General features: G+C 43.7%; 1 protein-coding gene across 2 annotated transcripts in view; it reads right to left on the reverse strand.

The window, feature by feature from the left end:
* The window catches only part of GRM4 (glutamate metabotropic receptor 4), a 292,534-nt gene that overhangs the window by 102,108 nt on the left and 174,436 nt on the right, over positions 1-15,990 (reverse strand). For both annotated transcript variants that reach the window (XM_082226841.1, XM_082226842.1), the window contains exon 4: positions 1,250-1,385. In XM_082226841.1, the coding sequence (XP_082082967.1) occupies positions 1,250-1,385 (136 nt within the window). The remainder of the gene's footprint in view (positions 1-1,249; positions 1,386-15,990) is intronic.

The raw sequence follows: 15,990 nt of genomic DNA on the forward strand, positions 1-15,990 counted from the left end.
TGATCTCATTAGTCCACCCATGCATGCAATTACATTTGCAATTGAAGATCAAATACACTTCTTCCTGTCCATACCTGTAGGTGTTCCTTTTCTCTTTGTCCCTGCCTCTCAATTTATTGATTTGAATGTGTTAAGTTTGCACAAATGGGGCATGCATGCAGGAATCTGCTTAGCAGTGCACCCATCTATAATTTTGTTTTAATTAAAATTATTTTAAAAGCAATTTCACCTAAAATAATGCAAATTTCAAATGTTATTTTAGCTAAGAAGTGGGTTTTCTTTGAGCGCATCACACTAGTATATGCATGTCTGTACTTGGCTGGAAAAGAGCACTGCAAAATTCAGAAAAGTGCAAATTTCAAAGGATGACTATATTTCAGTTTGCATATTATATCAGATATTGTGAATTACATAGACTCTCATTTGAATGTAATCTTAATCAAATTTTTCCTTTTTCCCTACTACCAAGTGTCTGAGATGGGTGCACTTACTATTTTTTGTTTGTAGGGGAAGCTATTCCTTTTACATTAAAAAAAAATCTGCACTAATTTCTTTAAAAGTACAAAGGCTGTACTTTAAAAAACCAGCAGCAATGTACAACTGTTAGACACAAAGTATGCTGCCGCCCTGTCTTTTTGTACTTACAAGAAAGCAAAGCTGAGTATAGCATTAGTGTAGGTACCTGGGAAGGCTGCAGAATGCAGACCGCTGGAGAGCAGATTCGTAAAATGAAAGGACAGTCACTGAACCCTTCAACAACCCCAGAAGAAAGGTAAATGCAACAAAAGCCCTGTACCCCACCCACGAGGATTTCACGAAAAGTTTCTCTTCCCTTTGATCATTTTCATTGTGATTTCTTTTCTTGTTAGTTGATGGAGAATGGTTGGGGCGAAAAAACTAAAACTGTCCTACACAGCAATAGCTTATTTCACCTCTATCTATCTGTATAATACTAAGCTACTGGACAGGTGGGCATATTGAGGACCTGGAGAGGATGCAGAAGTGGGATGCAAATTTGGAGGACACAGTGACCCAGATACAGTGTCCACTTTGTTCATTAACAACAAGGACACTCATTCTTTGTGAAGAACACTCATGTTCTGTGACACATCAGGAGAGAGTAACAAAGGAACATGTATTTGGAACATTTTGCCTTCTTCTCTTGTCCTTCCCCTTCTCTCCCCACCCACACGCTCTCTTTCTCTCTCCTTCCCACACAGACCCTCAAACCAGACCATGACCTTCTTACTTGATATCATCTTCATTAGCAAAAATGATGACGGCTCGGGCATGGGATGTTTCCAAGAGGCGCCGAATGATCTTATCAAACTCTCCTGCCTTGGGCTCGCGGGGGATCTTGACTGATTGTGCCACACACACACTCCCTGTGGTTGGGGGAAAAATGGCATCATTAGAGAAGCCTGGGAATGGAAAAATTACCAAGCAATCCAAAGCCTGGGGCTCCTTTGCTACAGCCCAGATGGGTGGTCTAAAGGAAGCTACCCAGGGCACATCCTGTCATAGCCCATGCTGATGACCTTTCCATGTCAGTAGATGTAACTCAAATATAGGAGGAAATATGAGTGATGGACCTTGATGAACATGCATGTGTGAGCAAGCCCCAAGATGATTACATAAGACATGCAGCTAACGCCAAATTTCACCTGCGTTTTAAATGCCTGGATGCAACCATGAACACTACATAGAATGACATGAATGGAAACCTAAAAGGCTGCACATCAGGTTCTTCTCCCATAGTAATGGCCTATAATTGCTCTGGAGTTTCATTCAGACCTGAATTATTTTACACACGCAGGTGCATCATCTGATTTTTCTAACCTTGATTACTGCACTACTGACAAAATGCCTGTAGGTAAAGAATGGGCAGGTTAGTTCAAATCAATATGTGTAATTCACTCTCTTCCTTTTAATGCCCTCTTAGAGTTGCCAGGTCACAATGATGCAGAGACAGTAGAAGCCATAATTGGCAGAATTCAACTTCTCTGAAAATCTAAACATTACAGTAGCCTTTATAGTATACCATCACCATCACCCCCTCACATGAATCATATTTAGTGGTATTACAATGGAGGCACACCCCAACATCATCCCTATGGTTGTGTGGCTCCTTGGCCCCACTGCTGATGCCTACATCTTAAGCATGGATGTATGCAGAAGAAAGCCGGTGAGTGCAGATCTCTATTTTCATAGGCTTTCTGCACAAGCTGGAACGCCAGGCATAAAGGGTTCTAGTCCATGCAGAAAGCATATGCACATAAATGACTATGCACATAGGTTTTCCCTGCAGAGTTCCACGTGTACCTAATGCATGCATAAGAACACAGTAAGAACTCTGCTGGATCAGTCCAATCACCCATCTAGTGCAGTATCCTGTTCTCACAATGGCCAGCCAGACACCTAAAAGCAGGACCTGAGAACAACAGCACTTGTGGTTCTTAGCTACTGATATTCCATTGCCTCTGACAGTGGGGATAGAACATGGCCATTGTGGCTTGATGATAACCTTATCTTCCATGAATACCGTATGTCTAATCCTCTTTATAAGCCAAACCCCCCCCCCCAGCAACTATGCATTGTATGAAGAAGTACTTTCTTTTGTCTGTTCTGAGGCTTCCAATCTTCAGCTTCATCGGATGTCTCCATGCATGTCAAGCATACAGCCAAGGACCCCTTTCTACACACAATGCCTCTGCATGCAATGAATATTTTGGATATAGCAATGCTATGTCCCTTTGGCTCCTTGGGCCCCCACTTTCATTTCCCCGCCTCCTCTGCCCTTTCTGTGCAAGCCTTATTCTCCTTGCATTCCTTCGCATTCCTGATTCTCAGTCCATTGCCTACTAGGCATACCTCCTTCAACCACCTTGTTTCCAGGCTGCCTGTCACATATCCAGCCGGCCACCTGTTAGCCTGCACCATTATTCCCTAGTAGTAACATTTATTTTCTCTAAATGAAAGTGGGGACTGTCCTGCCAAGACATACTGCTTACCTTGCTTGTTAACAAGTGCACCCATGTGCTCACTTGAATACAGTTCTTACTACATGACATTTTTTTAAAAAAAGAAATCCATTTATAAGGAGATTCATATGGATAGATCCTATGTTGCATTCCTAAGCTTAATCATAATGGGGTAGGTTTAGAATAAACATGATCCAGGCAGTTGATCTTAGAGCAGATTCATCTTGGAAGACTGTGAGACTCATGCAGATATGCAATCCAGATCTGTACTCATGGGAAGTTGCTTTATACCAAATTAGACCATTCATCCATCTGGCTCCTGCGTTGGGATAGAGCTGCAGAACAGCCCTCCCAGCGCTGCTCTTGCTACAGCTTAGATGGATGGGGAAGGGCAAGGCAGTGGCAATTTGGGCTGTGGCTGCACAGACACACTGACACAGCAAGCCAGTCAACTCTGACTGGCAGCAGCTCACTGGGATTTTGGAAAGGAGTCTTTTCAAGCTCTGGCTGGAGATACCAGGTTTTAAACTTTCTACATGTGCTCTGCCACTGAGCTACACTCCTTCCTCATCAAGTATTAAGCGTAACTCTCCTGTCTTACTGTTCTTTGTGGATCTTTGTGTAGCTTAGTATTATAAGATGTGAGCTAATTGTGGGAACAAAACAGTAGCATGCTACATACCCAGTTTTTATATTACTGGTGGTAAAATCCGTAGTAAAAAGTTTTAGTTATCCTCCTCTAAGTATCTGTTTCCCCTTTGGAGGTGGGATGTTGCAAAATCCATTGCCAGCTTTACTGCAGTTTTTCCTGGATCAATTTGACCTCTGGGCTGCAGCAATGAGAACCTTTAAACCTGACCACTCCTGAGGGTTCTGTAGAAGCAGCTAATTAAAAACAATTTCTGAAAATCAAGACAGAAAACTGAAAGGATAGCTGGATGCAAAACTGCTCTGGCTTGCTGCGACTTAACCCTCAACATCTGTTTGCTCCAGCCTTTGCAAAAATCCCAGCCGCTCTTGCTCTGTGCGAACTTTTGCAGTGGCCAATCAGATGAAAAGGGAGCAAATATATGAGACAGGAGATGATGAAATGTTTCAGGACCTTCTGGATATAATTGATAGTCTCAATTTGCATAGGAAATGACAGGGCTGCTGCTCATATGCCACAAAAGAATCCCTATTTATGCAAAGGTCAGAATAATTAGCATAGGGTTGCTGTTCCAGAGGCCTGCCCCCACAGTACATTTTACCTGCAGAAAGGGAGCCTTTCTTTCTATCAGGAAAAGATTGTGAAAGAATAGAAGGAAATAATAGCTAGTCCTCCTAGCAAAAGGCTCTGTGTATAAATTGTTCTGTAGGCCTTATCAGTAACCTTATTTAGTTGCTGCTGATGCCAAGGAGATCAGCAGCCACACAACAGAGCTTTATTTCTAAAAATTAAAATAAAGAGTGGTACTGCAGATCAAATTTGCCAGCAAGTAGTAGTCTCAGGATTGCAGACCATCTTCAATTTTCAGACTTGGAAGTGGAAGTTCTATATATATGGAACAGTATTCTTATCTTTAAGAACATTTTATATATGCCAGTGCTATATCTTGGCTTTCCAGAACAAGTTCCAGGGCTAAACCTTGGCTTAGATGAAATCCTTCTTATAGTAAAACTGAAAATATGAGACCAGATTAATGGAATCATAGAGCTGGAACCCCTGTCCAACCCCCTGTACTGCAGGAATCTTTTGCCCAGAGTAGAGCTCAATCCTATGACCCTGATACTACCGACTGAGCTGTCCCAGGAAAAATATCCCATCTTGCCTTGTTGCTGTGGGCTGACATCTATGACTTGCCAGAAAACAGCCACTACTGCAGAGATATGTATGGAAAGGGGTCTACCAGTCTTGGAAGTGGTCCTGGAGAAATCCATCGCCAGATCTTGGTGCAGTGAGAGACAGAAATGGACTCCTGAAGAAACTGAAAAGAAAGGCTTCAGCCACAGAGCTCACATGCTCATGGTTGGACAGCATTTATTTACACCAGGGGCCCAGGAAATCTAAGAACTGTCATGGGCACCATTTTGCACAGAGGAAGACTGGTGATGCTCAGAACACACCCCACTAACTAAAACCAGACAACATACACAAGTAAAAGCAGGCGTTGCATAAAAAGGCAACCTGCTCAACCAAACAATCTCCAGAAAACCCTCATTAAAATTATTTAAAATTAAAGAGGGGCAGGGAGCTGTTTGGAGCAAAAAGGGGGCTTTCTGGTGGTTCTATAGTGTCCAGAGTCACCATGTTGGGAGCCCCAGATTTACATTTTCACAAATGTCCCTCTTTTTCAATAATAATAATGATGATGATGATGATGATGATGATGAAGCAGCATTTGGGACTCCCACCTTCCAACCTCTCATTCAGCCCTAGGGAATATCAGGCAGATATTCAGGAGAATCAGCCTCACTGGGTCATATTGCCCTACACACCATCCACAGTGAATATCCTGATTACTCATTCCATATTTTGACATATCAGAGCTACAACTTCAGTATGATGTAGCCACCTTCTCAGTCCTTTTATCCAAACATCATTTGCACAAATAAACACAAAAAAGAAATAAATCTTGTTAGCAAAACTGACAGCAAATGAGTGGGGAGATGGTTTCTCTATGGCAGGAAGAACCCCTAGAGGTAAGAGGTTAATGGAGAGCAGCTCATGAATAACCATGAGCAATAACTATTTATAAGGCAAACACAAGGTCCAAACTCTGGGATATTTTAATTATTTTGGAATAGTGAAAGCTAAATTAAGGACAACGAGTAGGGAAAGGAAGCCCATCATCAAGGAGGCATCTGCTCCTTCCCAGTTTTATCACACAATAGCCAATTGTTTGAAATGACAATTGCAAGGAGATCAGTTGTCACAGAGCTTGATTAGCATCTTGTCCTAGTAAACATCAATGGAGGCAATCCAAACTTATCAAATAATGACACTTGCAAAGAGGCATTTACAGAAAGACAAGCTCATCACATGCAAGTTCCTTATGCGCTGCTAATGGCTACATGCTTATGATTAGGAATGTCAGAGGAATCCGTTGAAAACAGACTGCTCCGTAGATTTACACCTGCCCTTTCAACCCCCATTGCAGCTCTTACTATGGATGCTTTTCGCCTTAGTTCTCTGCAGCAAATGATATTTTTACAGGCACACATTATACATAAATAGATACACATATAGATATGGAAACAGCTTGGTGTTATACATTATTTGCATATTCACTGACATAACTGCTGATATTCTGAAGTGTTGTTTGTTGCCAGAAGTAGCCCAAGACTGCAATTCTAACCCCAGGGGTATACATGATAGTTAAGGTGAATGTTCCATGATGTCATGGTAGGGTGCTGGCCGAGCCAAGACAGAGAAGAGGCATGGCTGACAGATGACCCCAGGGAGGATTCCCGTGGACTGGAAAGGTCTCTATCCAAATGGGGAGAACCCAAGGAAGAGGATCCTGAGGGAGGGATTTCCCTCACCTCGTCCCATTTCCCCACCAGTCCCTGCAGCACAATGCACAGGCTCCACCTCCATCTTCAGAGATGTTACAGGATGGTTCTGATTCATCCACTTTGCTGATCACGCAAGCAACTCTGCCTCCAGAGTTGTCAGAAACCATGTCCAATCCCAGCCCTCTGGGAGAGGTGTTGCCTCACCTGTTCCATCAACCTCTGAGGTGCTTCCATCCCCACCCAGGTCACAGAGACACAGGCGTGAACAAATGGGAAGGATTCAGCCTTCTTGGAGAAATGTTAGGTTGCTCCCTCAATCTGAGGGTCAGAGTCACTTGCCATGCTGAGTTGTGTTTGTTCCTTTCCCTTATGGTGGTGTTGTAGAGTGTGTGTCATTGTCAGAGCAGTATCTTTGATTGTATATCACCTGTTGTGCCTTTGAACTGAGCTGAGTATTAAGATTTTGGTAGAAACCACAATCTGAGTTTGAGTTCTTCATCAAGTGGGAACCAGGCCACATTAGCACAATGACTTCTCCTTGGGCAACAAAATGTTCCTTCCTGCTCTCCCTCTGTGTGCCCCCAAAGTCTGTTCTGGGGTTTCTCCAGAAAAGGCATGGGGTGGTGTTCATGCAGGAAGAGAGGAGTCAATTCACATTGCACTAGTGCTAATCCTACTGGAACTTTTCCCATACTTCCCCATGTCTACTCAGAAGTAAATCAGATTGAATTCAAGGAGGCTTGAGGATTTCAGTCTTAATATGCTTCCTACTGTGAATTTTTTAAAGGGGGAAAAAACAATGCAAAGTATTGCTCATTATTGTTCTTTTTACACAAAAAGAAGTGAACTTCTTTGTTCCTGTGCTATTCTGTTAAACTTTGAATTGTCAACATCTTGATGTGACTGCTCATGTTTGATAACTCATCCATCCCCCAAACCTTACTATGAAACTAAAATTAAATTTCAAATTATTTTCCTCTTTCCCGCCTGAAGTTTTGTTGACTTAAAACTTGTTATTTGCTACAAGCAGCCTCTATGCACGTACTCAAATGCCTTTGTACTGTACTGTAAATTTAAAAATTGAGCATTCATCATTATACTTTTCACATGGAAGGAATACATTGGCATAAAAAGAGGATTTCAAGGTTTTGAAAAACAAAAACATGTTTACTACAAACAGTAAAAACATAGGAGAATGCCTGTAAAATGTTTTAATATACCCACAGGATTCATGCAATCCAGGACAAAATGAACAAAACATTAACAGGATGCTAAATTGTCCCTCCCTGATGCCCGAGTGAGGGAAATGAGACAGCATGACAAGTTTATACTGAACTGTGAAATTAAGTTAGTAAGATAGGCTGCAATCCTAACCACACTTACGTGAAAGTAAGCTCTGCAGAATTCAATGCAGCTTCCATCTAAGTAGGCATGGTTAATTTTGCAGCCATAGATGGGTTTCTGATGGGTCATTAGCTACTTCATTAACTTTGGTTTTAAGGTGTCACATGACTCTTTGGGTGTTTTGCTGCAAAAGACTAATAGGGCTACTCTTCTCTGAAAATTCATTAACTTTGAAAGGGAACACACAGGTAAGGTAATTGATTTGCAAATATCTGCTGATGGCCGAGATACATTTGCGTGCTGTGTAAAAAAACAAAAACAAAACTGTATTTCCATATCAGTGAACAATAAAATGGAAGGCAAATGTTTGAAAAAACAAAACGGCTTGAAACAGAACAGAAAATACCTAAAGTGTGAATGACTGACACAATGGAGCAAGGCAGGTTTGTACATCCCTATTTATGATTAAAAGGCTATTGTGCTGCTTGATGGATGACATGATTAGCATGCCATCAAAGGATAATTGCAGCCCCAGCCCCTGTGCAAGGTCACAGGCACAGGGAATGCCCACACCACGCTTATTTGTGGGACTGAGCGAGGCTGAGCAAGAGGTGTACGGTGCCTCTGGATACCTGGTGTCAGTCTCACTGGAATCCTACATATCTTTGGGATGGATAACCTCAGCATCAGGACGGCTTCCTGAGCTAGTACATGGATGTCTGATGGAGATAAAAGGATACCAGGAACATGTCCCTTGTTTGTGCAGCTCTGTGTGTCACAGCATCCAACCTGGAATGCATCCAGCTGCCATGTGGTGGTGCGAAAGGATTAAACACGTTGCACGTCCATGCACAGGAAATGAAGAATCAGGACCCCCCTATCTCTGGCGCCAGCTTCCAAGGCAGTTTGTCAGGCAGGAAACTCGTTACAGAATGCCTGTGTGTTCCTTATATTAGGCTGTAGGCTATAAAAGTTAAGAGTCCATAGCTATCCATCTCAACACCTTGGCTTAATCCCTGTGCACTGGTGAGGGTGGACAGAATACGAAGACAAGAAGAGTATGTTAGCAGGCTAGTGCAGAAGAAAGATAAAGAAGAGATCTGTGTGAGAGTCAGACAGCTCTGGGGATTTAGCTTTTAATGCCTTTGATATATTATGTAAATCTTTTTTCATCTGGGGTTGTTGTTATTTTGAACTTTACATTTTATTAATTGATATCATAATGCAAAACTTGAAGAAAGGGGAAGGGGATTTAGCTGTGTGCACAAGAACCACAGACAGGCTTTCTGTATACATTATCATCACCAATGTATATAAAAACCAGCTCTGAGAATTATGTCATGCTCCAGGGCTGTCATGCTGGAGCGTGACCAAGAGACATTACTCAGGGTACCAACGGGGGGGGGGAGTAGCACACACACATGACATGCACAAACACACACAAACACACAACAAACAGAACTAGCAACGGAATGGGAAACAGAAGTGGGGGCATCTCCTTGCCTCTCTCCCCGTTCAAAAGAATCTTCCAAATTTGAAGCATAGGAAATGCATTGGGGAATTCTCAGCTGAGTAACTCTTAGATCCTGGCCCCATGAACATTCGTATTAATCAGAAAGGGCAAAGTATCTTGAGGGCTTTCCTTTTTCAATACTGAATCACAGTGAATTATTGATCTCTGCATTCTCCTGCTACTCGCTCCTTCTTACCAGGGAGGGGAGATGACGACTAAAATTCTTATAAAGTGAGATTTATTCTCCCCCTTCTTGCCATGTATCACTTCTTCCCAGATTTACAAGAAGTTTCTATTTAGTATGTCTTATTCCCATGTCTTTCCAACCTCATCTGGAAAAGTAGAAATATAGATATAGGGAGAGAGAGAGAAATATATGTGGCTCTGGCTGCCTACTGTTCACGGACTATTCACACAAGGGACAAGTCCACTGCCAATTTACTGGTGTACTTAGAACAGGTGTACTTAGAACTGGTGTACTTAGAACTGGTGTACTTAGAACAGGATTGGGGGGCAGAAGCCCACGGTCCCACACAGCAAAATGAGCAACTCACAGCAGGGCTGGCTTATTTTGAATTGTGAAGGAATACCCACTAAATTGAGTAGGAGTGGCTGTAAGACCAAAGTCCAGAATCTAATGTAACCTAATGACACTGTTGTGCCCACCCATCCAAACCTTTCCCATCCATTGAAAATTGGAAGGGCTACTGTACCTGGAACTGTCAGATCTCTGGAGTTGGTCCTGAGACTTAGGTTTGGGGAATCGATTCTCAGTGCCAAAGGCTGGCAAATTAAACCTCGGGGCTGTCAGCTGCTGCACACTTGATTCTTTCTTTCAAAGAGTGCAGCCCTGCTGATTGAAACATGTGCTATACAACCTCTGCACATGCATAGCCACATGAAACTGTGCTGATGGGGGTACACTTAAAAGACTTTCATCAAAATATTGGAGGGAAACCTCTGGCAGGGAACTTCAGACTGGTTTCTCAAGCTCAGTGGGCCTGTGAGTTCATTTACAGAGCAATCCTACAAATTATTATTATTATTATTATTATTATTATTATTATTATTATTAATACTCCACCCATCCGGCTGAGTCTCTCCGACCACTCTGGGCGGCTTTCAATCAAGTGTTAAAAACAATACAGCATTAAATATTAAAAACTTCCCTAAAAAGGGCTGCCTTCAGATGTCTTTTAAAAATAGGATAGCTGCTTATTTCCTTGACATCTAATGGGAGGGTGTTCCACAGGGTAGGCGCCACTACCGAGAAGGTCCTCTGTCTGGTTCCCTGTAACCTCACTTCTCGCAATGAGGGGACCACCAGAAGGCCCTCGGCACTGGTTCTCAGTTTCCGGGCTCCACAATGGGTGGAGACACTCCTTCAGGTATACAGGACTGTAATGGTTCTAGGGGTTGCTCGTGTGTAAATCGGCGCCACACCTGGCTGGGTTGCCTGAGTGAACCCTTTCTGTCTGGACAGCCACTTTCCCGTGGCTGTCTCAATCACTGGCAGAATCCGTCAGTGGGCGTTTCTTGAACTTCTTCCAGCAAAGAAGCTCTTTGACGCCTAGTCTCCGCCTAGTCTCCCTGCGCGGAAGCCTTCTGCGCAGGGAGGGTGTGGGCAGCGGAGGACCCGTGCTCTCCCCGCTGGTCCCCGGCGAGGAGTCACGGAGCCTCCTCGCCGATTCCCCCATCTGCCCCCCTTCTCCACTGGTCCTACGCTGATTTCCTTCCCCAGAAGATGTGCTGCTTCCCTCCCTCCCGGGACGCTCTCCGGAACCCCTCTGGAGCCCTCCCTCTCCCTCTGGCTCCGATGGCAGTTCCCTGACAAGGACCGAGGCTGTTTAGTGCTTTAAAGGTCAGCACCAACACTTTGAATTGTGCCCAGAAATGTACTGGGAGCCAATGCAGATCTACTCAGAAGAAAGCCCCACATTTGGCCGGCGCTGCAGATGCGCTCAGGGCCAGAAGCAGCCTCGGTTTTCGAGGACTTCCGGGTTGGCGCCATCGCCGAATGGCGGACTCCCTCCGAGCTCCGGAGGGAGTCTGCTCGGCAGGGGCTGGGTCCTACCGCGCCGGCGACGCGGGGACCCTTAGAAACCACGGGAACGGATCCCGTGGACATGGTGACTCGGCTGGCACCGTTATCGCTCTCCCGGCTTGTGAAAGAGCCTTTTTAAAGGCTACGGATCGGGCGCCGGGGAGTAGCGTGGTGCTTTGAGTCCTCCGCTTCCCCTGCCGGGCGCAGCCGCATGCCATTCGGCGGAGAGCGCTGGCTTCTTCCAAAGGAAATTCGGACAATTGATCAACAACCCGTGAGTAATTGGGCAACCGGGTTTAAAAGGAGGAAAAAAGAAAATTTTTTCCGGATTTGGCACGAGCGGGAGGGGATCCAAAAAAGGAAGTCAGTCCCCTCCCTGATTGTAAACATGCTAAAACAAGGACTGAGAAACCAAGATCTATTCAGAAGCTTATTGATGATAAAAATTACCAACTCCACGATGTGAATTATAAGAACTGTGCTGGAGGAGAGGAGTCGAGGGTGAGGAAAAAGCAACCCCCCCCCTGGGAACCGGGGCGATTCGGACAGCCTGGCGAAGAGAGATGGAGATTTTGACAGCTGTCAAAGGAGCTGTCAAAACTGGAAATTATAAAGAGGACTTTGCTACAAGTTCTTTGCTGGTTAATTTTGTTACAATTTGATATAAATATGGATATAAACTGTCGGGAAAAAGAAACAACAAATTGACTTTTGGATTAGAGGATACAAAGTTATTGTAATCCCTCTAGAGGGGATTCGGGACATTACAAGTGTCGCATGTGGAAAACTACTCTGGGATGTGTAAAGGTCTTATCTCCTGGGAAAGCTGCAGAACTGAAATATTATTTTGTCTACAGAGGTGAATATAACACAATAGAATCTTCTATTGAAGCAAGAAAGGAACTGGACGTAAGTCTGTGTCCCTGAATAACAAACCTCTATAGAGACGTTAAATTTTGGAACAAGAATGTTTTGACAGCTGAACAAGACAGAAACCTGAGAAACCAAGAAATAAAAGAGTAGATGACTGAATACGACACGGAAAGAATAATGGGAGGAGCAACAAAAGATTAAAGAAAATTAAAGGCCTCTATTAGATTGGATTTTCGACGTTAAACATCATTAAGACAATCAAATCCGAAGAAAACAGCAGGATGGACTGAGATAAATTTGGCTGTGGACTTAAGATCTCCAGGCCGACAACATATAGACAAATGGACATGGGGAATCAAAACCGGGGAAGGGAGGGGGAACCTTAGAATCCAAAGGCTTTGTAACCAACTTTTTGAATTTCTCTATACTTTCTATCTTATATTCTTTATAACTTTGATATTTTACGTTTCTGTTTTTTCTTTTTTTTTTAGAAAGGGGGAACTCGTGGAAGAAATGAGAGCGGATCTTGGGGAAAATTTTGTTTTATTGTAAGACGAGGAGTGATGCTAAGATGGTGTAAATTTAAATTGGTTTATGAGTATAATATATTAGGTTTAATTGGGGATGAGAACTTGTGGAACCAACTTAGATAAAGGGGAATACAATCGGGAGGGGAAGGAGGAAGTCCCAGAAAGAAGGTTATGAAAAGAAGGGTCTAAGTTAGTTTCTCTTTTTCTTTCTTTCCTTTATCTTTCTTATTTTCCTATTCTGTTATTATTGGAAATTTTAATAAATATGATTATAAAAAAAAAGAAGAAAGCCCCACATTTAGCATTGTTGCAACTATGCTTAAAAACCATGAATTTAGCCTTCCTCACACACAAAAACAACCCACATTATATGAAGTGAGTTCAGTGTCCTAGAAGGCATCTCCAACAAGAAAACACCTGAAATTCTTTTTCATTAAAAGGATGATTCCGAATCTTTAGTTCTCGTGCCATGTTTTTCCCCGTATTGCTGCTTTTTAAAAAATATGAACGCTTCTACCGTTCTCTTATCTTTGTGAGTTGAGGCTCAGAGACAAAATAATAAGATTCATGCTCAAACCATGAGAGCTGTAGAACTTATATTTGTTTTGTCCCTATTCACAGTCGTCCAAAGAACACTCGGGCTATGGATGCATTGCATTTTTGAACACAGCTACTGTGGCTCCCCAATTACAGTTCAAAGCAAAGTAACCGCTCCCAATTTGAATGCCTGTTCCAGTCTGCAGACTAGGAACAGGAAGATTCTATTTGCTGTTGGGAGTAGGTGAGGAAAAGAAGAAGGCTAGATTAAATCCATTCACAAATAACAAGATTTGCATGCTAAACACCTGCAAGCTGCTTTGGTATTTCACTTCCCTGAATGAAAAAGCAACATCCATGACTTTTAAAAGAAAGAAAGAAAAGTACAGAATGAATGAATTCCACAAAGATAAAAATGTTAAGTTAGCCTACTGCCAGCTCTGAAAGAAATAGACTTTTTTACATACACATTTCTTCTACTATTATGCCTCTCTTCCAAAGAGAGGCAACAACAGACTTAGTGTAGTTTCTTTTGGAAGTTCCACTCTCAATTTAGGGGTAGCTAATGTGACCATTGGGACGCGGGTGGCGCTGTGGGCTAAAGCCTCAACGCCTAGGGCTTGCCGATCGAAAGGTCGGCGGTTCGAATCCCCGCAGCGGGGTGCGCTCCCGCTGCTCGGTCCCAGCGCCTGCCCACCTAGCAGTTCGAAAGCACCCCCGGGGGCAAGTAGATAAATAGGTACCGCTTACCAGCGGGAAGGTAAACGGCGTTCCGTGTGCGGCTCTGGCTCGCCAGAGCAGCGTTGTCACGCTGGCCACGTGACCCGGAAGTGTCCCCGGACAGCGCTGGCCCCCGGCCAATAGATGTGAGATGGGCGCACAAACCCCAGAGTCTGTCAAGACTGGCCCGTTCGGGCAGGGGTACCTTTACCTTTACCTTTAATGTGACCATTGTCCATGCTGGCTGGGACTATATTTCAACAACACCTGGAGAGGATCATTTAAAATGTTGGTGTTGAGCTTTAAAGCTCTAAAACAGCCTCAGCCCCATATACCTGAAAGAGTGGCTCCACCTCCATCGTTCAGCCTGGACACTGAAGTCCAGCTTTGAGGGCCTTCTGGTGGTTCACTCACTGCAAGAAGTGAGACATATTGGGATTTTTGTCTATCACATGACGGTGTATGTTTTGACTCCACAGAGTGGGAAGTGATGGAGACAGGATGCTTGTGTTACTGTGTTCCGTGAAGTGGGACTATTGTCCTTTGTTCTTTCTCTTTTTTGCTGTCTGATGCTAGACAGAGAGGGAGCCATGTTGCAGTTCTCTGTGTGTGTTTATATGTAAATAAAGTAGATTAGCCAAAATGCTGAGTTGCTTAGGTCTGCTACGCAAACTGTGAAGACTCTGCGGATCCCTAAATGTGCCGGTGTCTGTTGGCATTGGTCGCTGTGATGTTCGGGCTGAAGAAAGCTTTTGAAGCTCCCGAATAATCGACCAGGAGGGAGGGAACATGCCAGTCAGGTATGTGTCTCTACCAGGGTCCTACTTGAGTATAGGATGAGCTCCTGACACACCCTGCACCCTCCCCAAATTTGATCCAGATGGTTGTGGGAGCCCAAGAATGGATTTAGGGGCATATTGGGGGAAGAGGGGAGGAACTTTCTGTCATGCAAGTAGAAGTCCTATAAGTACTGACGGAATGTACGCTTAACACTATGTTGGATTCTACCCAATTCATTATGGCCCTAGTTAAGTCAACACTCTTGTGTCTTGCCTCATTATTCTTGGCTGCACGCACAATAGCTTGGGTGCTTAACATCTCAAACAACCCTCCAGAATCTATGGGGGTGGGGCATAGCCCAGATGAAAACACTGGTTTTGGGGCTGCATACACACTGTACCTTTAAAGCAGCTTCAAAGCACATTCCCCACCTCAAAGAATTCTGGACACTGTAGTTTGTTAAGGATGGCTGATAACTGTAATTCTGTGAGGGGTAAACTACAGTCCCCAGAATTCTTTGAAGGAGTAAATATTCATCACGCATGCTTTAAAGGTACAGTGTGTACACAGCCTGGATACTATATAGACCCAAAGCAAAAGCATAGCTCTTAATCCAAGAGCTAAAGTGAAGAATGTCCTGCTTTCTTTTGACAGAAAACTGAATCACTAAATTCCAAGGTCAAGGGGAGAGCCAATATCTAAAAGCAGCACTACTGATGCCTGATATACTGAGTCTACCTGCCAGTCTGTGCAATGCAGCTCACTGTGGCTACTGCCTCATACTTTTCATTTAAAGGCTGGGAGTGTGGCCAAATTCATTGTTTTTGTCCTTGTGGGGAAGCAGATGGATGGGCAGGAGGGAGTTGGATCAACAGATTCTGGGACTAACATAGACCAGTAAGGCAAGCAAAACAGATAGCAGATTCTGAGCAGCCAGAGAAGAGCAAAACCTCTTACACAACTGATGAGCCCCTGAGACACACTAGGACCGGCATTCTCTCAGACATTAGAGGTGGCTGCTTTTGTAAGGAGCTCTGGCAACCTAGGGCTCATCCACACTTCCTTTTGTGCTGTGCTTTCCAGGCACAGGTCTGGGATTTCCAAGTCTGTATGCAAGCAGGTTTTTGTTTTTCTTTGTCCTGGCACTTTCTCCAGGAAAACCCACATGCT

This window comes from Podarcis vaucheri (genome assembly GCF_965113315.1).
Source record: "Podarcis vaucheri genome assembly, chromosome: 6".
Lineage (NCBI taxonomy): Eukaryota > Metazoa > Chordata > Lepidosauria > Squamata > Lacertidae > Podarcis > Podarcis vaucheri.